Raw genomic sequence first — 25,228 nt, forward strand, 5'->3', positions numbered from 1 at the left:
TGCTTGCTCTGCTGCTATGAAACACATTCAGCTCTGTTATCACTACATCCAGATCAAACACTGATGGAGTTTTCCAGTTACAGCAGCACTCTATGGACTGTGCTGTCTATTGAACTGGACCATCACCACTCAGGGCTGGTAGAGATGTGGAATCACTAGTACTGAAACCACTATAACTTGATAAATCAATAGGTCTACTGACCTGATATTAATAAAAAATAAATTAAAAAATTGACCACAAATTAATAATTTAACTATTTCAGTTATTAAAAGATACCAAAGATTTGCTGGTTACAAATATAGCTAAGCTGCTCTACTCCATTCCATGGAAATATAAATAGAATTTGGGATTTTTGACTGATAATGAGACAAAACGAGCAGTATTAGCAATTACATTTTGGTTTATGCAAATTTGCTAAAATATTATATTTTGACATTTTATAGCCTAAATGTCAAATAATTGTCAGGATATCTCGATCTATGATTACTGTCATCTGACTCCACCCAAATGCACAAACTTATTTGATTGGATGCCCACTGTATAAGCCACTCACAGTGTTCAACATCATCTAAAGTGGACTGCAGTACAGCCACACCCCATTTTTAGCAAGCATGGCCAACCATGAGGCAGGGAGGAAGCGTAAGGCACATTCTAATCTATTAATCATCTATTTATATCATTAAAGTACATAATTTGTTTTTAAACTGTGTTTAAGGTAAATATGAGATGTTATATTACTTATACATGTCAAAATATCATGAAAGATTTATAGCTTTTACTCAGGATTTTTTCCAAAAAAAATATCTCAATTCGAATGATCTGGTGATCTGAATGTCACCAGAAGGGAAATAGGGAAATGAATAGGGAAATAATGTTTTGATTTATTCTGACTGTTCTGATTTGATTTTCTAATGATACCATCAGTTTATGATGCATCCTACTGACTGTACGTACACAGAATATTCATCTCAGGGGGGTTTGAACATACTGCTTTACATACTGCCGCTTGGTTCTTATCAATAATTTTGTTAACACAGGCTATATATGCAATGTGTTTTTCAGCATCGCTTTATTCATTGATATTGGAATATTCTATCCATTAAACTGGACAGAAAAAAATAACAAAAGAATTTTAATCTTTTGTTTTAATTGCTAATGATTTATGAGTACATTTAAAGCAGAAATCCACCATTAAAATAGTCTTTTGTGTTTGGAACATAATTGGATTCTGGATGGGTTAGACATCATTTGCTGCCTTATAGACAGGATATAACTATAAAAAAAGATTAACTGACTTGGATGGACACATACTGAAGTCATGAATTTTAGCCATATGGATTGCATATTACTGCAGTTCGAGTAGAGGTTTATGATAAAAAGGGTACACTACGTCCCAGCTACAGAGTAAGAGATACTTTATCTTTGTTACAGCTGCCTACCTAATATAAAAGGGTCTGACATAACCGATGTTCGATGGCCCGCGGCTATTAAAAGTTTATGCAGGGTAAGTTGATCGACCTGACTGTCGCTCTTCTTTAAGAGCGTCATGGACGTGGGATACCAATATGTCACTGATGTGGTATGTCAAAGGTAAAATAAAGTTCAGAATTACTGTAAATCTGTTTATTTTAGTGTTTAGAAACCAAAACGCGGCTGTTATTGAGGGTGTCATATCATATAGCAGTCTAACGTTAGCATTATTATGAGAGACTTTGCTGAGGTACTTGTGGCTAGCTAGCCATGTAGCCAGCTGTGCTGAGCTAAACAGCTGGGACTGGTAACTTCTTAGGCTGTTTAAAGTTTAGTGTACTAACGTCAATATAAATATCTCAATATACTAACATGATCATACACTCATCCTTTCTCCCCGTAGCCGTTGTTGCTGTGTGGTGCTCACCTGTTTTTTTATAATATGCCTTGAGATTTGTTTTCAGCAAGAAAACACATCTACTAATGTTAGGTCAACACAAATAGGCTACTTATAAATTGCTTATCGCAGGTTCCAATGTGTTTGTGCCTAACGCACACTACTCTGTCAGCTGCTCACTGCTGAGTGACTGTATTGATCTAACACTAATGCTAGCTAATGTGTACCTTTAATGTAGCTGAGCTTAAGTCACGATATATCATTGTGTTCAGTTTTATTTCAACAACACAGACAGCAGTCTAAACAAGTGTTGTGACTTCCATGGGCTGTGACTGGCATCGGATGATGGTGTTGTTAGCTACGTCCTAGATACACAGAGTGCCTGAAAGGATGCGTTTGATTTATTGTTCCCATCCTTTCCAAATTTTTGGATGTCTCACTATTCAAGATGTCGTTTGCATCAGGCAAGGATCGATAATATCAATAACAACAATATTAATAACAATAATAATAATAACATGATGATGGCATCTCTACAATGTACTGTACTGTACTCATTGATCTTGTAAATATTTAACAAATGTCTTATAGTGAAAGAGAACGATTGAAACGTCTTTTTACCAGAAGTGTTGCAATATAGGGCCCCTGTAATTATTAAATTATGGGGAAAAAAAAAAAAAAGTAGTTTTTTGGCTGCTGGGCCAGTGCAAATATAGAAAGGGCCAGTAAAACTATTATCTACTGGCCAAGTGGGCCAGTGGGGAAAAAAGTGTTACGTTGGACATTATAAGATATGACTTCTCTTTAAATTTTGCATAAGTGGTGCTAAGAAGGTTACAACATTACCACAATACTGTTTTTACTCTAATTTCACCCGAGCAACCACAACTCTCCATCAGCAATCAGGTCAGATTACTGGTAGGTAAAAGTTTTCTAATCTGTTCCTGTCTGATGGGCAGTCAAGTGTTTGTTAATGCAAACAAATGTTCCCTTCACATGAAAAACCACTCATGCTGTGCTGCATGATGAGCTCTGATTACAGTTGATCACAGTACAGTTATTAAAACATCTGCACGAATGGAACTGATGCACAAATACTGTCATGACAACTTTACCCATCTTCAATTTGTATATTCTCCATTGATCACAATGTCAATGATGATTAACTGATCCTCAATTAATCATGACGACCCCAGGAGGTACTGTAACTATTGTTAAAATTCACTGGCCTAAAATAAATAAAATAAAATATATTAAAAATATAAATAAAATAAAATAAAATAAAAACATTCATTGGCCTTTTATTTTGAAACTACGTGGTAACACTTTATTTTGAGTCCCCCCAATTTAGCATTTATGAGCAGTATAACAGCTTAAGAATGGTTTAAAACACATTGAAATGTAGTTTTAAGCAGATAAAAGTGTTTATTATTATATTTGTCAACAACTTTAACGTCTCATAAGGGCAACCATGAGTGGAAGCTGCTATATAAACAGATAATGAATGAAATGTAGTAAAACACAGCTGTAATAAAAAATGTCTTCATAGGAGATGTTATAATGGCAGCCAAATACTATGCACTAATACACACTTAATATGTTGTTACATCTGCTTACAACTACATTATAGCGTGTTATAAACGATTATTAAATTTTGTTTACTGCTTATAACTACTAAAGTATTACAAGCATGTTTATGCCATGCTTAGGTCAGTTACATCTGGTTATAGCTATTTTGATGCCCACCTGTAGAGGGCAATAGAGTCCATATGGCTTTATGAAGCTACTCACCTGGTAGAGATATATACACACCTCTCACACACACATACAGCAATGTTCAGCATGTTGTGTGGCAAAATGTTAGAATAATCTACTTCTTGTAGTACAAAATATTTTTATGAGTTATAACTGTAAACATTGAAGTTGTGACTACAAAGGCACCAAATATCAAACCTATTACAGCAGAAATATCCTACTAATACTGAGCAGCAGCTGCTTTTGACCAGTCAATGTTAAAGCTGTCTCATTATCTAAAACTACGGCCACTGCTTCTCCTTTATGGTTTATATAGACTTGAAAAAGGAATTAAATACAAGAATAGCTTTTACTTGGATTCTCCTCAACAGTGCAAATTAATTTTGCACAGTCATTTTAACTTAAGGTATATTCTCCAAAATAAAATTCACTTTATTATAATTTTGTAAATTTCACACCCAGCTTCTTAACAAAAAATGGGGAACTATTTCTGTTACTTTTTTTTAAGAGATGACTATTCTGTTGTAGTCTTAATTGGGTTCAAACACAAAGTAGCTCTTGCAGTGCAAGAAAATTCCATCGACAGACCGAACTTGTGGTAAAACAAAGACCATACGATTTGACTTCAGAAGTAAGGAAAGCAGTAGAAAGTAGTTCTAGGTTACTGAGGGGAAAAAAACAAAAAAACATTGTGTACATGTAACTGTATGTAGAATCACAATTGAAACTGAAACTCTTGCCTCTTTATGCACCGCTTAAAGTCCTGTTAAAGTCACAGGACTTTAACACAGCAAGAGATAATAAGACATAACAAGTAGGGAAAGAACTGACTGCTTTCAGGGCTTAAAAGGGAAATTACTTCTGAAATTAGCTGATAGTAAACACCTTTATCTCACTTAACCCATATAACAGCAAAACTGAGTGTAATCCAAAGTGACCTTGACCTTTGACAACCAAAATCTAATAAGTTTATTCTTGAGTCCAAGTGAATGTTCATGCCAGATTTGAAGAAATTCCCTCAAGGTATTCTTGAGATATCGTGTTCACGAGAATGGGACAAGTGAATGTTCATGCCAGATGAACTTGGATTGCAATTTTAAAGCAATTAATTGTTCACCCCCAATATCTGCTTTTTGGGACACTCATGATTTTGCTCTCGTCCCTTGCAAAAAAATGTATTTTTCTTTTGACCTAACTGGTTTCGGGTTAGGTCACAGACAGACGGATAAAAAAAACATAATACCTCCAGCAATGGCTGCTGTCAGCGCGGAGGCATACAAGTCTACCATCTAATGGTGGCGTACCCTGCTTTTCTGGGATCATTTTTTGTATGTTTCTTATTCCCTCATATAGTAGATGAATGAAAAAGACAAAACAACTACTCTCTACATAATAACAATGCATCATCTCTGGATATCCTAAAATTATCCACAGGACAGGAAATCAGGATGAAATAAGATATTTTTAAATCGAAGCTATCAGCAATGTATAATATGATCCTAGTCCCTTTAACACAGTGCTCCAGTAAAAAAAAAAAAATTCCCCTCTGCGCTCTATTAAAACACAGAAGTTGTTTCCTGATGCAAAGCGTTGCAAGTTACTGAATCATCGAATGGCACACAAAAACCAGCAGTTACAATTAATGACAACTTCACATAGTGAATGTGAAAGTGAGCACCACCAAGCACTGAAAACTGCTTTGTGCAAAAAACCAGTCTCTTTATTTTAGGAAATTTTTGCAGGTAGATCATGTCTCTGTTGCTGTTGCTTGAAAACTGTTTTGAGGGGAAGTTGTCTGGAAATAAAAAGAGGCTGTCCAAATCCTACCCAACCTATTTTGCACTTACTTTTTAAAATTAAACAGGGTGAAGTGGTGAAAGAAACAGCAGCAGACACACCAATTACGCCACCAAAATTAGCCTCAAACCTGAAACCAGTTAGATCAAAAGAAAAATACATTTTCTTGCAAGGGACGAGAACACAATCATGAGTGTCCCAAACAGCAGATATTGGGGCTGAACAATTAATTGCTTTAAAATTGCAATCCAAGTTCATGCCTTTTTAAGATATCATTTTTACATGACAATTCTCCAGTATTCGCATTGGCAGGGAAACCCATAGCATGAAAAACAAATGCTCTTAAATTCTCCTTAAATTCAATTTCTCCTTAAGAAATTAGGAGTGCGTTACAACAAATGACAAAATTTGCATACACCATCTTGCTTGCATGAACACAATACAGATGCAACAATTCTTTTTTTTTTATTTCTAAAAGAATCATGGGAGAAAATTGTAACTTGGATAAATCTGAATGGGGAAAGTGAAGAAACAGCACTTGCCTCTCTCCTTATCAAAACTGATGTGCTTTTGAGTGAGATCCTTAGCCCCCTGACTACTTCAGTGGAGCTCCTCATTGACAAACAGATCACACTGTGGTTTTATCGGACAGCTTCCAGGTGTGTGTACCTGTGTGACTATGGAGTAGGAGCCCACGAGCAAGCAACATAAGCCACCCAACTGTAAGGTGGAACTGAACTGTATCCATAAGACAAGAAGCATAAAACCATCTGCAGATACACTGTATTGTGTCTCTACAGGTATTGTTTGAAATTTTTTAAACACTGGTACCGATATTATACCTGTGTTTTGGAATATTAGTTAAATTCATTTTTTTAAGCAACTCAAACAGCAAACATTCCTCAGTCCCAGCCTTTAATTTCTAAGGACTTTCTCCTTTTTTTGACTTATGTGATAATTACCTGAATATCTTCATGTTTTGGACTGTTGGTTGGACAAAAGAAGCTATTTGATGACATCACTTTAGACTGTGGGGAGACTGCAATGGACATTTTTCACTATTTTCTTACATTTTATAGACCAAACGATTAATCAGAAAAAAAATTGGCAGATGAAAGTAAGTTGCACGGCTTTTGCTATTTAACAAAATAATCCAAACTTCTCAGTCCCTGTTTTATCTTGTCTTAACATGAAGAACCCTTTAGACCTTTGTTTAAATAACATACAATCTAAAATTAATTAACAAAAATAACTATATTTAAATATCTAAATATCTACTCAGAATAAGACTAAGAAGCTGACCAAGCATTTGATGCCAACTTTTATATTTGACAATTTGATACTCAGTACAGGACACATTTTAAGGCGTGCCCCTGTGGCTTATGGGTTGGGCTCTTGACCAGGAACTGCAACGTCCCCGGTTCAGGTCTGAGGTGATTATGATTAGCATCTTATTTGATCTTAGAAAAGTGCTTTAAACAATTCTGCTTGCTGGCACTACAGATGGGTTTCCACATATTCAGCCAATTAATCTACACTCATGATATCTCATATAGGTCACTTTATCTTAAATGCTTTGCTTTGTCTGATTTTAGTCCGTTTTTAAAATTGGGCAAGTTCCAGACCTGTAGGGAGACTGTGTAGCTTTCACACACCAACAGACCTTTGCCCCGCAGTGAGGCACAGCATGTTAGTAAATAGTAAATATCAGTTGGTATGATGATGATGAGCAGACTGAGTTTAGTTTATTCGGATGAACTCTACCCATTACTCATGTAGTTGCAGCTTTCTGCTCAGGCATCTGAGCATGTGCAAGTATAATAAATTCCCATGAGTCCAGTGGCAGGGTTGAATGGCTCATCATTTAGACTGTATGTTGCGACTTCACTCCAGTGAACCCTATACTCACTCAGTCTCCACAATGACATGTGGTTAATGGACAGCCAGGTGACAGTTCAGTCATAGTAGGCTGTCCATCAGTGAAGCACCGCTGGAAAAGGGAGGATAGACTAGCCAGCCATGCAGGCAGCCTAACTAAAGCTTACTACTGACCTCTTCCCAATGACTATTATTCAACAAGGAGAAAAAACCCAAATTAACCATCAAAACCATTCCTAAAGCAACATCAGCTTGTAACTCCTTGTATCTGGATCTACCAATTGCGACCAGTTCAACTAAAGTGGAGTTTTTTCTTGTCTTACTAGAGCAATTCACAGGAAAATACAAAGATTTGAGGAACAACTGAAGAAACAAGCTTAATAAATACAATGATTTTGTAGAGAAAATATTTTTTTTCCTATTAATGAGACTCAACCCCCTATGTTCTGAACCAAGGATCAACACCAAATACTATCTACATTTATGTTAGCTTTTAGAGAATAAACAGTAGCTAAACCAAAATTTCTAAAAAACAAACAAACAAACAAAAAAAAAAAAAAAAAAAACAGCCACCTGTCTTTGGTGAGGACACCAAGTGAATTCTTTTATAATTTCAATTAGAACTAACCCTATAAGTCATTTAGTTGTTACTTTATCAACAGTGTATGAGAGCATTATGAGCAGTTTTGATAATCTAAATCTCAAATGTGAGGATTTTTGGCTTCTTATACATTAGTGTAAAATTAATACTGTTGGTTTTGGATTCCTCTTCATAAATAACAAGCTATCTGAATACGTCAATTGAGGCTTTAGGAAACTGAAGGCCAATTTGCACTCTGCCATTTGTTAGTTTAAATGATTGTTTCATTGAAAAAAATATCATACAATAATTGTACTTTCAATAGTTACAATCTGTACAGGTTACCATGAAGACAATTTCAAATTCATGAAATTCAGCTAGAGTCTCTGCTGGCTCTCATTTCTTCTCATACATGAGGGCCTGACTCTTTCTTCAGTGAAGACTAGTTAGACAGCAATTGTCATAGCATGGCCTCTGAAAACCCAAACAGTAAATTAAAAAAAAAGTCTAGCTTGTGAATTAGAGATAAGTTTTCTACTATACTACTGAGCCAACTTGATGACAAAACAGCATTGCCAGATAATAAAAAGCAAAATTTTTACAATTAGATGGACAAATGGAGAGGGAAACAAAGCAGTCTAGATTATGGAGAACACTTTGTATATTGTAATGCTGTGATGCAATGGGTGGACACTGAGCTGCATTAACTGCAGTGGTTACCATTCAATTCACAGTAAACAATGGGTCTGATTTCTGTAACCCCCCCCCACCACACACAAACACACACTTTCCATAGACACACACACACACAATCTTCAGACATAGCTTGGGACCATATCATACAATAGTTATTGCAAATACATCATTGCATTCTTAGTTTTTCTCTCTCTCTAATACTGTGCACGCACGCACGCACACGCACGCACACACACGAACGCACACACACACATAGCAGGTCTTTGGTGTTAGACCACCTTAGTAAATTACCATGGCAGCAAAGCAGCAAGCAGCAGAGCCTTCTGCTATGACTCGATATTTGCTGTCCTATGAAATAAACTGGGCCTAGCTGGCCCACTAGTATCAGCAAGACTGGAAACACCCCGGCAGCAAACACTGAGGCTTTTGGAGCATCATGCAAATACTGAACTCACATGAGCCCGGGTACCCTTTTAGTCATGGTGAACTGTCAACAGAAATGCCTGCAAGCAGAAACATACAGGGAGTGCTGTTCTTAAAAAAAATTTCATTTCACCTGTGACCATGACACCAAACATTTAGAATGCTGCTGCTGTTTAATGGGATTGGAAAGGGAAAAAACAACATAAACAACGATATCTTATTTTTATTTTCAGAGCCAATACATTAATTGATTCAAAAAAATCCTCATAGTAAAACTGTAATCCCCTCTGTTTAGCATAGGCCTTGTTTTAGGCTACAGGCTATAGTCCAGCAACAGTAATATCTGGGAGAAATTAATTACACAACATCAAAAAAAACTGGACGCAGTCAAACCTTTCAAAGGGAGGTAAAACTTTGAAATTTGCAAAGTGTCAGAATCAAACTAAAATATTCACATTCACCTATCATGTTATATAAACAGGACAATAGTGCTTTGTTGTAGCTAAACCTTGTGTTAGTAATAGGTGACACTCTGAAAGGTCACAGTAGGAAATGCACAGGTGTAAATAATACAACTAGTGATGTCTGAATTCCATTTTCCTGCTTCAGTTTAAGGGTCCTTTGGCTCATTGTCACACCGTCATGACTTACTGGGACACTTGAATAGAACAGAGCCCTCATTAATGTTATGCTCCTACTATGACAAGTGAAAAGTGTATCTCTGTTGTTAAAAAGTACCACTGGATTTACATGATTAGAAACAGAGTAGCAAGCCAGTCATAGGGATCAGTATCTTGGTCAATCTGGGCCTACTTTAATGAATAAGTATCAGTCGGATGCCAGTCCTATGCTCACTGTACTCTCTTAACTTCTGTCCACTTCAGCTGATGACTTACAACAACTGAAACAGAAGCTACCATGGGTGCTATTATGGGAAGTAAACAGAATGTCTTTGGGTTTTGGTAAGTCGGTTGGACCAAATAAGCCATCTGAAGACACTACCTCAGACTCTGGGAAACTACAACTCGTTTTTTTCACCACAGTGGCAAGTAAATTGTTTACAGCTTAGAATTTATCTTAAAATATGGTCAGATCTTCATCCAAGTTACAATTATGAACACACACAATCTATTTTAACCAATAACACAGAAAAGCTAATTGGAGTCACGAGTTACCAAACCTGGAGTCCAATGAAACAAGACTGGAGTTGTGGGTTAGAGCTACTTTGACTTATAATCAAGACTAAGTCAAAACCTGGTATATGACTGGACCGCCCTTTACCCGTTTTCTCTTTAGTGTCTGTGCTCACATGTACAGTAATTAAAGTAATTACAGCCGAATTCCCAATAATGCTGTTCTCAGTTAAATGTTTTTCTTTTTCCGTTGTCAGACAACGGAACGAGTATGAAACAGTGACTGAAACGCAGCCCTTTAAGACTACATGCTAACCAGCAGTCACTTCCAAGAAATTTCCAAGCTGCTGCTCTGCACTGCTAAAATCCTGACTTTATAAGTGCAACATTGTCTTACAAAATCACCATACACATAAATTAAAGACAACAGCTGTGTTGTAATTTTGGCTATATTTACTTATAAAATGATAACTCAGAGAGAAGATTAGAAGCTCATTCACATCTATGTCAGCTGCTGTGCGGTCAGAGGAATGAGAGAGAGGTGGGCATGCGCACGGAAAGCCTGACCTCGTGTTTGCAGGGCAATACTGGTAACTCTATTCTACGAAAAGTAGAAGAAAGGTCCTGTGAAGAAAGGTCGCTAAAGGGGTGTGAAAAGTTGGTAAATCTAGCGACAAAGGCACAGAGTAGGCAACACTGCCTGTAAACGCCTCCCTGATGATGCAATAGAAACTGTTTGTGGCAATTCATTTTGAAAGAGCAACGGCCAATGGGGAAAGTCAGCCCTCGGCCAGCTGACCAGAGGTGTAATGCCAGCACTCAGTCACGTGGCATTCGGCTAACCAATGGTGTAACTTTATCACTCACTCACTCATTCACTCAAAGACATTCGCATTTATAGGGCAGGCCATTCCTGATCGATAGACATCCATGTTAACTATTAGTAGTCAGTTAATATTATTAAATAAAATGTTCTTTTTCCATCATAAAACCCTTTTTTAACCAGTGACGTAACATATGTTTGCAGTAAATCAGAGTAAATTAAGATTTTAAAGAACAGATTAAAGTAACACCATGTTTATTGAATTATAAATAAACACCACAAAGTAATAATTTAAGACTGCAGAGCTTCCACCTGTGGTAAATTAAATTGACTGATTAAGTGTCATAGCAAATGGTCTGAATATTTATGTCAATGTGATATTTCAGTTTTTCCTTTTTAATAAAATTAAAATTTTAGAAAAAAAATAAAATTCAGTTTTTGCTTAGTCATTATGAGGTACTGAGTGTAGACAGATGAGAGAATTTTTTTTTTTTTTTTTAATTATAGCACAAGGCTGCAACATAACAAAATGTGAAAAAGTGAAGGGGTCTTGATACTTTTCGAATGCACTGTATGTATGTATTACAATAATCAAACCACGCACAGTATGGTTGGTATCAAGTTTTTTAACATCTCAGTCAAATGTCATCTACACATCCTATAGTTTGCACATTGTCTATAAAGTGTTAAATTGCACCCCAGATAACCCTACTATCCAAAGCCAACCCAAAAATATACTATTGTAATACGCTACCATACAAATTGCAACAGTCTAAACAATGAACTGCCTATGCTTCCACAGCAAGCACTATACTGGAAGTCTTTGTTGCAGCAGTAGACAAATCTACATCCACATCCAAGGAGCACAAGGTACGAATGCAAAGCAGCGGTCTATCAACCAGGCTGATAAGGCCTGCTGACGTCGACCAGAAATGCAAGGTAGTTCTGCATAAATGCAGTTCTCAGGTGACTGTTAGGCTGTGTGTCACAGTAGTTCAAATGATGACCATGGTGGTTGCATTATTAAGCTATGTGGTGGTCAACCAAAAAGGGTCAAATGGCCTGTGAGGGTACTCCAAGGTCTTTCTGGGGAAAACTATGAAGTAGAATCTGATTCATAAGAACATTATGAACACACAGGATATATAGCCTGTTTCAAAAGCATTTATATATCCTTATACATCTTTACCAGACCTGCCCATACAAACAGATATACACTTTTCAACTGGGGCCTGTCTCGCAAACAAAAGGTCAGCATATTCAGGTTCGGTATAAACTATTCAGCTTCACAAAAATTAACATTAGGGATCAGAGACAATTGGTCTCACAAAGCTGCCCATCATCTGAAATTTTTAACCAAGACTACTATGCATATGTTCATGTGGAAGAGTGATTGCCAAGTGTTACAAAGTGATGCAATGCAACACAACAGCTCAACAAACTATGGCTTCATAATTACCATTTAGGTTAGTCAAAATTTCTGGCATGGTCAGACAGGAGTTCTGGTAATTGAACATTGTCAGGTATTATTTGGGATATAAATTCAGCTGCTATTTCTGGGATTATTGTTTCTCCACTGTAAACTCACATTTAAAAAAGGAGATTATTTTAAACATTAACCTTGATGTTACTCAACACAGAATCACACTAGCCTTCTGGATAATTTTACAATACCAAAACGTTGTAAATGCTTCATCCGCATTCGTTAGGAACCTTGTTTCTTCTATCAATTCTGTACATTAAAAGGACACAATAAGCATATTCAGCTGCCCAGGCTATGAAATTAAAAAGTTAAGGATTTCATACTTTGTCCTTCATTTAGGAACAGACACTGCATCAGAACTGATCCAACAGTAAAATATGAAATTATTCAAACTGCTGAATTTATTTATTTACAAGTTATACACTCCCATTATCCTTATCCTTGCAAGCCACCAAACTGTTTGAATGTTCAGACTTCAGATGACCTTTCTCCTTAAGTTATGTATGCAGTCTTGTGCCTTTTGACCCTTTTATAAATAATTTTTATCGTACATGCTAATTTTGCACAGTAATAATGAAACGGGACAAATTCTTGCCCATTTCAGTACATATCATAGCCCAGTATATTATAGTACATACATACATTTGATTGACATCATCCGTCACTCAACACACTTCAGGAAAGAGGAAGAGGACTTTCACCTCTGAAAACCTGGATGCCCAGTATTTTACTCTGGTGTAATGGACCGTTTTGTCCACCTCCTATTTTGGCTCTTTGCAACATGTGTCCGTTGAGTCTCTGCTCTAAATGGCAACTTTACTTTATTGTGGCAGAGACCTGTCAGAGCTTAAAATCCTTGTATCTCTGTATAGGTTGACAAAATTCATAAACATACCTGGCATTTCAAGCAGCCGCACTGATATGTTCTATATTACTTCAAATTGGGAACACTTTAATGTTTCATCCATTCCAATAAAATTTTTACTACCGCCACCAAAGGAGGTTATGTGATCACCATTGTTTGTTTTTTGTTGGTTTCTCAGCAGGATTACGCAAAAACTTTTGAACCGTTTTGCACCAAACTTGGTAGAGGGATGGGGCGTGGGCTAGGTAAGAAACTATTAAATTTTGGGGCAAATCCAGATTATTTACTATGAATTTGAATCTTTTCCTCTAAAGTCAGGGTTTCAGGGTGGTTTGACATTGGCTATGGCGGAGGTATGCCTCTACTGAGTGCATTTTGTAGTTGTAACTGAATTTATCACACTTATAATGCAAACTTGTGCAGCACTGATCCAAGTTTTGTTGTATTCAAGAATATGCACATCTAACAGGACTATCAGATGCAAATATTTGAGCATCAGACACTTGAGTAACCTATTTTGAGTCTACAGTGAACATGAATATCTACAAATCAACTACAAAAGATCTAGTTTTACTGTAGATATATTCCAGCAGTCACACAGTGTTGCAGTTAGAGACTGTAAAAGTGAACAGAGAGGATACATTCAACCCCACAAAATTAGGTTTGAAGGAACTCTGAATGCTCCTAAGCTTATAACAGGAACACATCAAAGCCTAACCTTTCCAACAGGATGGTCCCTGACTATTATCCTACTGGTGTCCTACCTGAGTGAGTTTCCATGATAAATGACCCCGGAATTGCTACAGTCAAGCCTGCTGTGGGTATTAGGAATGCTGCCATGTGACTGGTCAGATAAGGCTAGAGGGCTGGATAATTCAACCGCCCCTGTGTGTAAGTGTGTGTGTGTGTGTGTGTGTGTGTGTGTGTGTGTGTGTGTGTGTGTGTGTGTGTGTGTGTGGTCACATGTGATCATGAGGGTGGGAATAGCAATCAGCTAGAGGAATGTTCAAACCACCACACAAGGAGCTGATAGGGATAATATGCCATGTAGGTAATAAAAGACACCATAAGACAAGGTTTATTCATGCATGGGCCTGTGTGCGAAAACAATAATTTTAATGAATTTTGACTAAAAATAACTTACACATCAGTAAAAGACCAGAAATATTTAGCTAAATGTGAATGCAAAGGACAGGCCAGTCTCCCCTCCCTGCAGGACCCTAGTAAAGATATCACACTGTCCTGGATGAAATGTGTAACGGCCACTCATAGCCTGGAATCAACACTGACAAAGGTCCGCTGTTGCCAACCCAGGGAGTAAAGTGCAACACGAAGGCCATCAGGGGTATGTGCTTCCTGATAAATGCTCATCCACATCTTACATAAGTGCACCAACACTCAAACTATGCATCAATTACAACACAGCGTTACCCAGCTTTGCGCTTAGCTTGCTGTATCTAGACGTACCCCTACATATAACCTGATATGACAGCAAAATACTTTTGTAGATGTACCTATGAGTCTGTATGAGGTGAAATACATTAACCGACACTGCAGTGTATACAGGCCTAGGAGTCCCTGCTTGATATTATCAGAGATCAACTAATGGCTCCCTCACTTTAAAAAATGCCCAGGAGCTCAATTTTAAGCGCCTGAATGCCTTGACAGCAATGCAAAGCACATCTGTTTGTTGTTCCGCTAAACGCCCTGACTACACAGCTAGCTCATGTGTGTACAGATTAGCAGAAGCAAACCGACAGTCCACTAGCACAAGCACCGACGATCAACGTTAGCCGATGTCAAGCAAAAATAAAACAAGCAATCTGGAGGTATTTCCCTCTGGGTACTTAGCTGTAGCGAGCCAGCTAACTGTCTGGCTAAATAAGTAAGCTAGTAGCAGCACAGATATTAACGTTTCTGTGCGGTAGCTAGCTAAGGTGATAAAAGCTAAGTGGCACACTGTATCGTCAGCCGAAAAGTTAGCACGCATGCAAGGATGTCGGCACAACTGTTCAGATAAAATACTGTCACACCAGCCCATCCTTAGCCCCACGAGTAACGCTTGGCAGTTATGGAGAGAACGTCACACCAAGCACGGTCCAAAAATCTGCTTCACGCTTCATAAAATACCAGTCGGTGCTATTAAGATAATGCCATGATTTATACCTCATTTCGGGATGGAAAGAATCTATAAACCGAATTTTAACAACAATTTAGCTTTAATTACCAGCCCAACGTAGTGTATTTTCTGGGGAAGGCGACAGCTGAAAATACAAGCTTAGCCATAAGTTAACCTCAACACATAATCAAAATCCAGGCAGCTTTCCGAAATGTTTATATGCCGAATTCAATTATGGGTCCTAGCAGTGCCGTAGAGGCCGTGTGTTTATTTATTTATTTATTTATTTATTTAACAATTGTCTACTTTGTACAATAATAACAATAACCAAGGCCACTTAAACCACTGGGCTTTAGCTTGTAGTCAGAATGTCCTCCTCATATTTACCAGGCTAGCCTAGTACCAGATATTCAGCTAAGCTAGCGCAACTGAGGTGGATTTTGTCACTTTGCTTTTCGGCTTACCTCTCTTGACGGCCTCGTCATACGACAGGAATCCTATCCTCGACTCTTTGGCCCCCATGCTCCCTTCATTTCATTGCAATGTTAGGAAATAAATGTTACGAGCTGAGTTGACCGGGAGTGTCAAACACCTTATCCATTTACTGTGAAATAGGTTCCTAGTGGTGTGTGTGTGTGTATATGTGGTGAACGGGTGAATGTTTTCAGCGACGCCTCCATTCTGTCACATGATCTGACTCTACAGGTCAGTTGATCAGCTCCTTCAAATACCTGTAAACACAACCGAATGACAGACAGGAACCTTTTTTTTCAACTTCGGTCATTCCATTAAGTTTTTCCCTCTGTTTTTACAAACTACAAAAATGCATTTTGACTCACTCGGGTTACACCGAGCTGTTAATGTGTATACGTGAGTGTGTGGAGCGTAGGTTGTAAAAAAAAAAAGCGTGAGCTACCCCATCTTGTGGCTACTCTGCTGAATAACACCAGATAACATTCACCCCGGCGATGGGGTTGGTAGCACCGAAAGTACGCTGTGCAGCCCTTTAAAGTTTTGAATATGTAATGTCGAGTATGTATCCAGATGTAATTTTATTCACATATGCACAAAGAAAACCAATACGTTTTATACTGGGCCTGTGGTGGCTCGTTGCTCTTCTCGTGTTTAAAGCGAGGCCTTACGCCGAACCCCAGGTTAAGTTGGCTGACTCGTAGGCGAGGTACCTCCGTTGAATACCACTCCATTTGGTTTTGGTTTCACACTTTGGTTTCGTTTGGGAATGTTAACAAATCCGGCTGGACGCGAACGATAACGTTAATACATTCCCAGCCGTTTAACTGGTTAGCCATTCCCCTACATCCTTGTATTTGCCACGCAGACAATAAGAACGTTAAGTGTTTAAAATGTAGCGGCGTGGTTTTATTTTCCGGATTTTCGACCGGAGTTCGGATTGACGTTCCGTGCGTACGGCGGCTTCGCAGGCCTACGTCGTCTAGGTAGTGTGGCGAACAGGTAGAGCGCACGAAACACGCAGGAGGATGACCGTGTCAGAGGATTTAGAATAACAAATGTAGTGTGCTGGTTTTTGGTAGCTAGAGAGAGGTCGGCTCAAAGGGCAGGTTGCATTGTTTTTTTTCTTCTGGAACCACTCGTAACTGACTGGAGATGGGACTCCAAGTTTTGCTGTACTGGCCGAATATTATTGGTGAGAAACAAATGGTTGAATTATAAGGAATTATATCTTGTTTTTCTATGTTTTATGAGCTTCAGTTCCCCTGTGGCACCGCGAAGGGCCCGGTAACGTGGCCATTCCTACAAATATACACTAGCTGGACCGCTGGAGCATTACAGCATCGATTAGTTCGTTATTCACACGAAGGTCACTAAACTGTAATTTTAGACGCTGAAAGAGGCCACTGTGATGTGAAAGCTCGTGATTAAATTTGAACCGACCTTGGCAAATGGTGATCCAAGGACAAGTGTCATATGTCTGTCCAGAATTCGAGGGGGATTTCTTATGTCTTTATTTTTCACTTTCAGGATACATTAGGATTGGTCTGGTGCTTGCTGCATGGGGGGCCTATGAGACACCAGCAGTATTTGTCCCACTATACTCCGTCTCAATAGCACTCGATGGTAATGTAGCCTCTGTTTACCTTGTTTGACCTGCAGCATCAAGTTTGGTATATTACCATTGTTATTCATATTATCATCATATTATATCACGTACCTCCATAAGTCAAGCTGCATCCTATCATATCACATAAAACCTGCAATTCACCAAATGGAGAACCTGATTTAAAATGAAAGGTAATATTAATGAAGTGCTGATAATTATATCACACGAATGCATGGCTGGAATACAGAATTTTACGAATTGCATGTAGTCAAGAGTTGGATCTAGCTTCAAAACCCAGAGATTCGTCGTCAGGAGTAATAGTTACTGAGCGTACAAGATATTAGCGTTCTGTCTTCAGTATGTCATGATGTGTTCCGTGCAGGAGTGGATGGGTGGCTGGCAAGGAGTCTGTGCCAGAGCTCCAGGTTCGGGGCCTGGCTGGATGTAGTGGTGGACAATCTTGGCAGAGGCATGCTGTGGGGCCAGCTCTTTGAGGTCTGGTGGCTGCAGAACATTCCACACGTACAGCGCTGTATATGTACATCCCGCACCGATTGCTCAGTTTAGGCTGTGATGTTACTGTAGGATTATCGTATTAGAAATCTTTTTAAATCAGCTTCTCTTAGATTTACAGTAGCTACACACATTATTGCACACAGTTTCTTTGAAATGGTCACTGTCATTTAAAGGATCACCAGTAAATACAAAGGAGCCTAGTGTTTGTCAAGAAATCAAACCCTACATTCCTCTCACAAGAGCAGCAGCCTGTACTGTTAACAGCAGTCAGGATCGATTTGTGGAATTGTTGTGCTGTTTATTTTATGTTTATATACATGGGAGCTCTGTGATTCACATGGAGCAACACAGAGCAGGTTTTCTGCTGCTTTAGCAAGGGCTATGCATTTTTGATACCATACACAGTATGGTACTTGAGTATCATCATCATCATTACTTTTTTTAAGACCTTATTTAGCACACACATTTTTTTCTACAAACCCCTTTACAGTTGATTAAAGAACAGTGCCAGTGTTTCTACATGTTTTAACATTTAAAATAATGAATGAATTAAATAAATTGTCTACTTTACACAGACCATTCTCCGACTTGAACCATAATTTTCTTTTGAATGCGGTTTACCTTTGAGGCAGCCATTGGTTTCACTGCTGTATGAAATAATTAAAATTCTTTTAGTAATTTTTTTGAAAATAAAAAATGCTTAAGTATTTTACATATGAATTTTTTTGCTTCAGAATGGGGGGGGGGGGGGGTGACAAAAAAATAAAATTATTTTCTGTCCCCTTCTGAAGAGGAGGCAACAAGGAGAAGCAGAGAGCACATCAGAGCAGGTCAAACAAAAGACTGGAGCAAAGATTGGACAATCTCAAGGCTACAAGCCCATTTATAGAGACCTTAATGTTCCTGTGTCCATTACTTGTACAGTGTTTCTTAACAGAATGTAAAGAAGTCTGCTAACATTGGCACTGTAGCCAACCACCTTGGACTTGGCTACAAGAGAAAAGCTGATGATGAAGATAAATATTTTGCAAATATTGAAGTGGAGGGAATAGAAGATTGAATGCCAAAAATTTTGTTCTGAAGTCCACAGCAATGAGATCTAAATTCAAAAACCAGTGGGAAGCTCATACATGGCTATACAGAATTCTTTTTTGCAGTCATTTCCTCTTCAATCTGGGCTGCAAAATATTAAATTCAGGGTGTAGGTTTTCTGTTAATGCTGTTTTTTTTTATGGACTGATTTATTTTCAATATCAAAGTAAATTATCTAGTTATGGGGAGTACTGTTCAGCCTGTGAGAACATTGGTATAATGTCTCCTGTGGCTTTGGAGGAGCTCTGTCAAGTGGCAGTGTCCTGGCTTGTGTGACAGCCTACGTTCCAAACTGCACACGTGGAGTTTGAACGACATGGGCATTTACTAGGCATATTTCCCAGTCGTAATTATGACTGGGATTGCCCAATATATCCTTGGGGCATAATAACAGGGAAGTACCTGAAATGGCAAACAAATACAGACTTGTCACGTCAGTAATTCAACCTGACTTAAATGGATAGAAGGCTTTATTGATAATGCTCAGTATTATTTAACCCTCACACGAGCAGTCATAAAAATGAGAATGACAGGTAGTAAACATGGGAATCTGTCCCATCTCAAAAATCATAAAATGGCATAATGAAAGATGTGAATGAGTTGCATTTTGTGAGGTGTTGGTTCCTGTGATCTTGGAGAAAGTCAGAATATTTCAGCCTGTCCCAAAATTAAGAAAGTGTGATAGCAAATTGCTGGAGTGTTCTTTAAAGTTCTGGAAGGAAAAGCATTAATAAGAGTTATATTAGTGCAAAAAAATTGTGGAGACCAAATATTTTTTGTCAATTTCAACTTATTTTAGAGCAGTCTGTTAAAACAAATGTAAAGGTACCAGTATTTTTGGTCTTTTTGGACAAAAATCTTTTTCGGCACGAAAGTTTCAAAAACAATGTTGCGTTAGCATCAAAATATAATTTACCCAAGTTCACAATAACAGAAAAAAAGAACAATGAAACAACACCAAGATCAATATACATATATATATTAATTATATATTTATGGTATATGTGTGTGTGTGTGTGTCTAGGTCACTCACTGTCTCTCAGGTTTTGGCATGTTAATATATATATTGAGCATATCTTGTCTCCTGTCTCCTAATTTTCACATCACACTGAACACTCACCGAAACCACCCAATCTGATCGCAATCAGATTGACTTATTCTTCATTTACTTGTGACTAACTGTCTGATGACACACTTGTCCTGTGCCATATTTACAATGGTGTTACTACTTTCTTGTCTGATGTCTTGTGCATTGTATTGTAGTGGGGTTGGCTGGTTTCTGCGCTGGAATGGTGTGTGTTTCTGTGTAACCACAACGCCAGAGGTGGCCACTGGAAGAACAGCTTCACCACTAGCCCTCGATTCGTACAGGCCATCATGGCAAACGGTAACAAGTGTGCCACTGTAAATAAGTTGGCGTTGATATACTGTGCAGCTTAAATGTAATCACCGATTCTATGAGTTGATTTGAACTTTGTGCTGCCAGGGTTTCGGACACCGCTGGGTACATGGGTGGTGAGTGGGCTGCACTGCCTCCCTCTGTGGCTGTATTGGTATCAGTGGGATTTACTGTCCAACTGGTTCTATCTGCCTTTCTGGGTCCAGGCGCTGGGGATTATGCTGCTGGCTGCAGGCCGCCTACTGGCTCTTTCAGTGGAGGTAGGAGCTCACCCTTAAACACCCAAAAACCTGTGATAATCACAAACATGATGACAAAAGTTGTATTGAAATACTTGCTGCTCAGTAGGAAAATATATACATGTAATACCATCCTTTTCTCTGCAGATGTGGTGTATATGGACACACATTGAATACCTCACCAATGATGAGCCAGGAGAGAAGAAGAACTGAAAGCCACTCAGCAGAGTCATCTTACACAGTCCTGTCAAACTGATGGGGTACAATTCTCTTTTATATGAAAAATGGCATCAGGTCACATTTGTTTTTCTCCAAAGCTGAAACAATCTGTCATCGTTGTGGGAGAATGTGGTAAAATGAGCTACATTGTAACTTTTTTTTCTATTACGGCAAATAAATGTATTAATTTTAGATATTACCCACCATATTGGATCTACCTGGACATTAATGTTAAAATATGTGGCTTTTTTACACGTAGAAGATGACAGTGAAAATATCTGACAACAACTATTGCCTTTTGACCTCTCACGTTTTCATGTAGTAGCAATCATATTTAATGTCTAATATTTGGAAAATGCTTTGATGAATGACCTAAATGGATTCGGTAACAGCAACAGTTTATCTTTGAAAAAAATTTTGATGATTGTTGACTGTGTTAAAAAAAGCTAAGCTGTGGCTTTCTTTTTGCTTTTGTCATGATATTAATTATTAATAGTTTGAATAGGTTTATACAATAAAGTACTGTTGGTAGGGTCTCATAGACATTTACTGTGCATATGAAGTATTTGATATGTTCATAATACCATTTGCCCAGCCCATGAAATGCCAACAAATGTAACAAATGGAATTTTTCCACCTCTGTGCTTTGGGCCAATAGTAGGAAAAACATCTGACATTTCCACACATTTCTACACATTTTGCTTTCATTGAATATGTGGCAAATTAGCTTTACTTTAAAATTTTAACAATCCTATTTGTAGTTGTTGAACAATGAAGATATTGTTGATCCCTTGAATATCAAGTGTAGCATGCAATTACGCACTCGACATGTAAAAGGAGTGTTTCAGAAGACACACTTCAATAGAACTGACCTCTTTAGCCTATTTGACGGCTGGACTTTAACCAGCAGTCAGTTCCATTTCATCCTAAAGTTGTTGGATTGTTTTGAGGTCAGGGGTCTGTGCAGGCCAGTCAAGGTCTCCGATGCCAAACTTGGAAAACAATTTCTCTGTGGACCTAGCTTTGTGCACGTTTAGCAGGACCGCCATGTAGCTTGCAACAGTAGAGTCTACTGTTGAGACCATGTTGGCTAGTGTGAATGTTAATGGTGTTACCCAGTATTTATGCAAGAGAAACCCTGTACATGCCTAGTTTCTCAGTTGCAGTTATGCGACTTTTTGCATAGCTATTTCTTTATTGTCATATCTTACAGAAAGAATTTTTTGGGGTATGAGAACTGTATATATCTTTTTGTAATATGGGCATGCATTATGTTCTCTTTATGTTCTAAACTTTTCCCTTGGAAGTTACAGATAGCATTCATACAGGAGAGATCCTGTGAATGTTATGTTTCTCTACAATTGCAGGTAGGTTATGCTGTTGCCATTACTGGTGCTTTGCAATAAAATACTGAACAGTCGCAGGAAGTTTGGTCGTTATCCACCATCGGACGACACAACTCAGAGTTAGACCAATCGCACTTGGGTGGATGGCTATGATGAAACAGGAAAGGGTGCTCCCTGAAATGTTGCCTGAAAGATCACATTGTATGCTCTAGCATTAAGATTTCCTTTCACTGGTACTAAGGGAGCAAAGCCACGAAGAACAGTCCAAGACCAAAAGTGCACAAAAGTATGTATCTGCATACTTTTGGCCATACAGTGTGTCTAAAACAGGTCATGATGCACAGAGGTACCACTAAAGATCCATTAATCAAGGAAGGAAACAATGGGTTATGGGTTTAATATGTACTACCATCAATATAAAACTGTTCTTGTATGTTTATCACATTTGTCTGGGCATGTTTCATTTTACCTACAGATTAAGGTGAGAACAGGAGAAAAACGCGCCTGGTGTTTGTGATCCATGACAGAAGTTTTAATGTTTTTGCTGCTAACAGTGAAGCAGTAACAAAAAAAACAGTGAAACATCTCCTTGTCACATTTTGTGTCAATCATCTCATCTAAACTTTCAGAGAGAAAGGAGAGGTCACAGCTTTAATGAGCATTTGTCCAACTTTCTTAGCAAGCCCACACCCTTTGACTCACCACCCTTCCAGCACCAAAACTATTTAAATCCCTTTCAGATATCAGTAGATATTGTCAAGTCAAGCCTTGTCTCCTACATTCCATCAGTCAGCTGATTTTCTCAGGGTCATTATTAAAGGAAAAACACACTTAAACACTGTTAAAAAAAAAAAAAAATCACATTTTTTTAACAGGAAAAACTGCTGGCCAAACAGAAAATGTGACATCGTGGCAAGAGACTTGACAGTTCAGCTAGAGTTTGGACAGAAAATGCTTCATGTAAAATTCAGTGAAAAAGACAATCTTTATAGAACTTTCACAGGTTGTACAGAGAATAAGCCATTCCAGAAGAGGCAGAAATCCCTTGCCAATGGGTCGAAAACAGCAGCCCTAATAGACCAGAATGCAATACAACAAGTTGAGAAATGAATTTTGATTAAAAGCAGTCAGTGTAGCAGAGTATGAAGCAGACGGAATGAAGAAAATAACACCTAGAATGGATTAAACATGATATCTAACAGTTCAGGAGTATCTCAGGGTAGATTTTACCATTAAAATATTTGCAATTATTAATTTTGTAGGACAAGATATGTATTGACCATTCTAATAAGCCCAGCTCTACAGTAATATGCACTTCTCTGCAAATGGTACAAATCTAATCTTAAAATCTTCAACTGCTTGGAAATACCGACCACAGGTATGCCCTGGACAAACGTTATCTGTCACCTAGAGGGAGGGTGTGTGTTGGGAAGAGGGTGCGCCTGTTTAAGCCGAAGCACCAAGAGTGTAGCTGGGCGTCCTTTTAAGGGGGCTAAGGCTGGACCTCCTCAGCTGGAGCCACTCACTCACATCACTATTAGAGAGGGAGATGTCCAACAGCACTGAAGCAACAGCAAGGCAAAGCTTCTTTTCTTCAGTCATTAAAAAAAACAAAACAAAACAAAACAGTGGGGTACTTATTGAAGGCATCAGATTTTCAGTAACGTTGTAGATATTAATCCCTAATTTGGTTTTCTAGCTGGACTCTGTTTTCGCGTGTTCCATCAGTAAGCAACATTTCAGAGCAAAATCTCATTAGTTATTTCTCTATTCAACAACAAATTTCATATTTGACTCAGCTTGTCCGTGACTACACAGCCATAACTATTCATTCTACACTACTTTAAAGGGTGCAGAATGAATAGTTATGATTACAGCTCTAACTGTATTCTGCCATGCGGATAGTTTTTGTTTTGATTTGCCAAGGTTCAGAGATGACTATCTCTGAAAATTCTGCCTCTGAAAGTGAATGGAATTTATAGTACTGAAAATTTACATAAAAAAAGAGACAACAGCAACATTTAATTTCAAGTATCCCTCTGGTTTACTCCAGTTTTCTATTGTTTCAGTTCCACTGGAACTTGTAATGTTAAAACCTAAAATATCTGCATGGCTAGATACCACCAGAGCAATCAGTGGTTCCCAATCAATGGTCTGAGGGTCTTTTGAAATACCCTAGTGTTTGTTATAAACTTGTGTTTGGCCTCTGCTAGGGCTCATAAACTCTTCCACAGTCTGAGAAGGTGAAATCACTCTACGACTGAACTGCTCACAACTCAGACAGTTAGGTCCATAAGTATTTGTGAAGTGACACAATTTTTGTAATTTTTCTTCTGTACACCACCACAATGGATTTGAAACAACACCATCAAGATGTGATTAAAGTGTAGACTTTCAGCTTTAATTCAAGGGGTTTAACAAAAATATTGCGTTAACAGTTTAGGAATTACAGCAAATTTTATACATAGTTCCTCATTTTCAGAGGCTCAAAAGTAATTGGAAATTTGACCAGGTGATGGCCAGGTGTGGCCTGTTCCCTTGTTATCTCATGACAAATTAAGCAGATAAAAGGTCTGGAGTTGATTCCAAGTGCTGAATTTAAATTTAGTAGCTGTTCAGGGGAACTCTCAATATATGTTCCAAAGAGGTGTCGATGCAGATGAAGGAGGCCATCATTAGGTTGAAAAAACAAAACAAACCTATCAGACAGATAATAGAAACTTTAGGAGTGGTCAAATCAACTCAGATTCAGCCAAATACTGCAAAACTAATAGATGGTGCTTCACAGTACAGATGGATAACGACCCAAAACATACTGCGAAAGCAACCAAAGAACTTCTGAAGGCAAAGAAAAGGAATATTCTTCAATGGCCAAGTCAGTCACCTGACCTCAACCCTACTGAGCATGTTTTTAACT

The 25,228-nt window shown here is 38.2% G+C and overlaps 2 protein-coding genes across 9 annotated transcripts in view; one reads left to right on the forward strand and one right to left on the reverse strand.

The window, feature by feature from the left end:
• The window catches only part of usp32 (ubiquitin specific peptidase 32), an 84,902-nt gene extending 68,763 nt beyond the window's left edge, over window positions 1-16,139 (reverse strand). For 7 of the 8 annotated variants that reach the window (XM_040131515.1, XM_040131511.1, XM_040131509.1 and 4 more), the window contains exon 1: window positions 15,885-16,139. In XM_040131515.1, the coding sequence (XP_039987449.1) occupies window positions 15,885-15,942 (58 nt within the window). In that variant the 5' untranslated portion in view covers window positions 15,943-16,139. The remainder of the gene's footprint in view (window positions 1-15,884) is intronic. The other variant, XM_040131512.1, reaches the window with a different exon arrangement.
• Window positions 16,140-16,357: 218 nt separating this feature from the next.
• Window positions 16,358-22,727, forward strand: si:ch1073-145m9.1. The gene is made up of 6 exons (XM_040131517.1): window positions 16,358-17,086; window positions 17,422-17,517; window positions 17,883-17,995; window positions 20,372-20,495; window positions 20,595-20,767; window positions 20,894-22,727. Exons 1-6 carry the CDS (start codon window positions 17,047-17,049, stop codon window positions 20,957-20,959), a joined length of 612 nt encoding a protein of 203 aa, XP_039987451.1. The 5' UTR covers window positions 16,358-17,046; the 3' UTR covers window positions 20,960-22,727.
• Window positions 22,728-25,228: the final 2,501 nt, after the last annotated feature.

Source organism: Xiphias gladius, chromosome 7, assembly GCF_016859285.1.
Source record: "Xiphias gladius isolate SHS-SW01 ecotype Sanya breed wild chromosome 7, ASM1685928v1, whole genome shotgun sequence".
Lineage (NCBI taxonomy): Eukaryota > Metazoa > Chordata > Actinopteri > Istiophoriformes > Xiphiidae > Xiphias > Xiphias gladius.

Bases quoted from the DNA above. Each gene is read 5' to 3' on its own strand.
- si:ch1073-145m9.1 (XM_040131517.1), top strand. From the start codon at position 17,047: ATGGGACTCCAAGTTTTGCTGTACTGGCCGAATATTATTG. The intron at 17,087-17,421 runs GTGAGAAACAAA...TTTCACTTTCAG, and splicing joins GTACTGGCCGAATATTATTG to GATACATTAGGATTGGTCTG. The intron at 17,518-17,882 runs GTAATGTAGCCT...TGTTCCGTGCAG, and splicing joins CGTCTCAATAGCACTCGATG to GAGTGGATGGGTGGCTGGCA.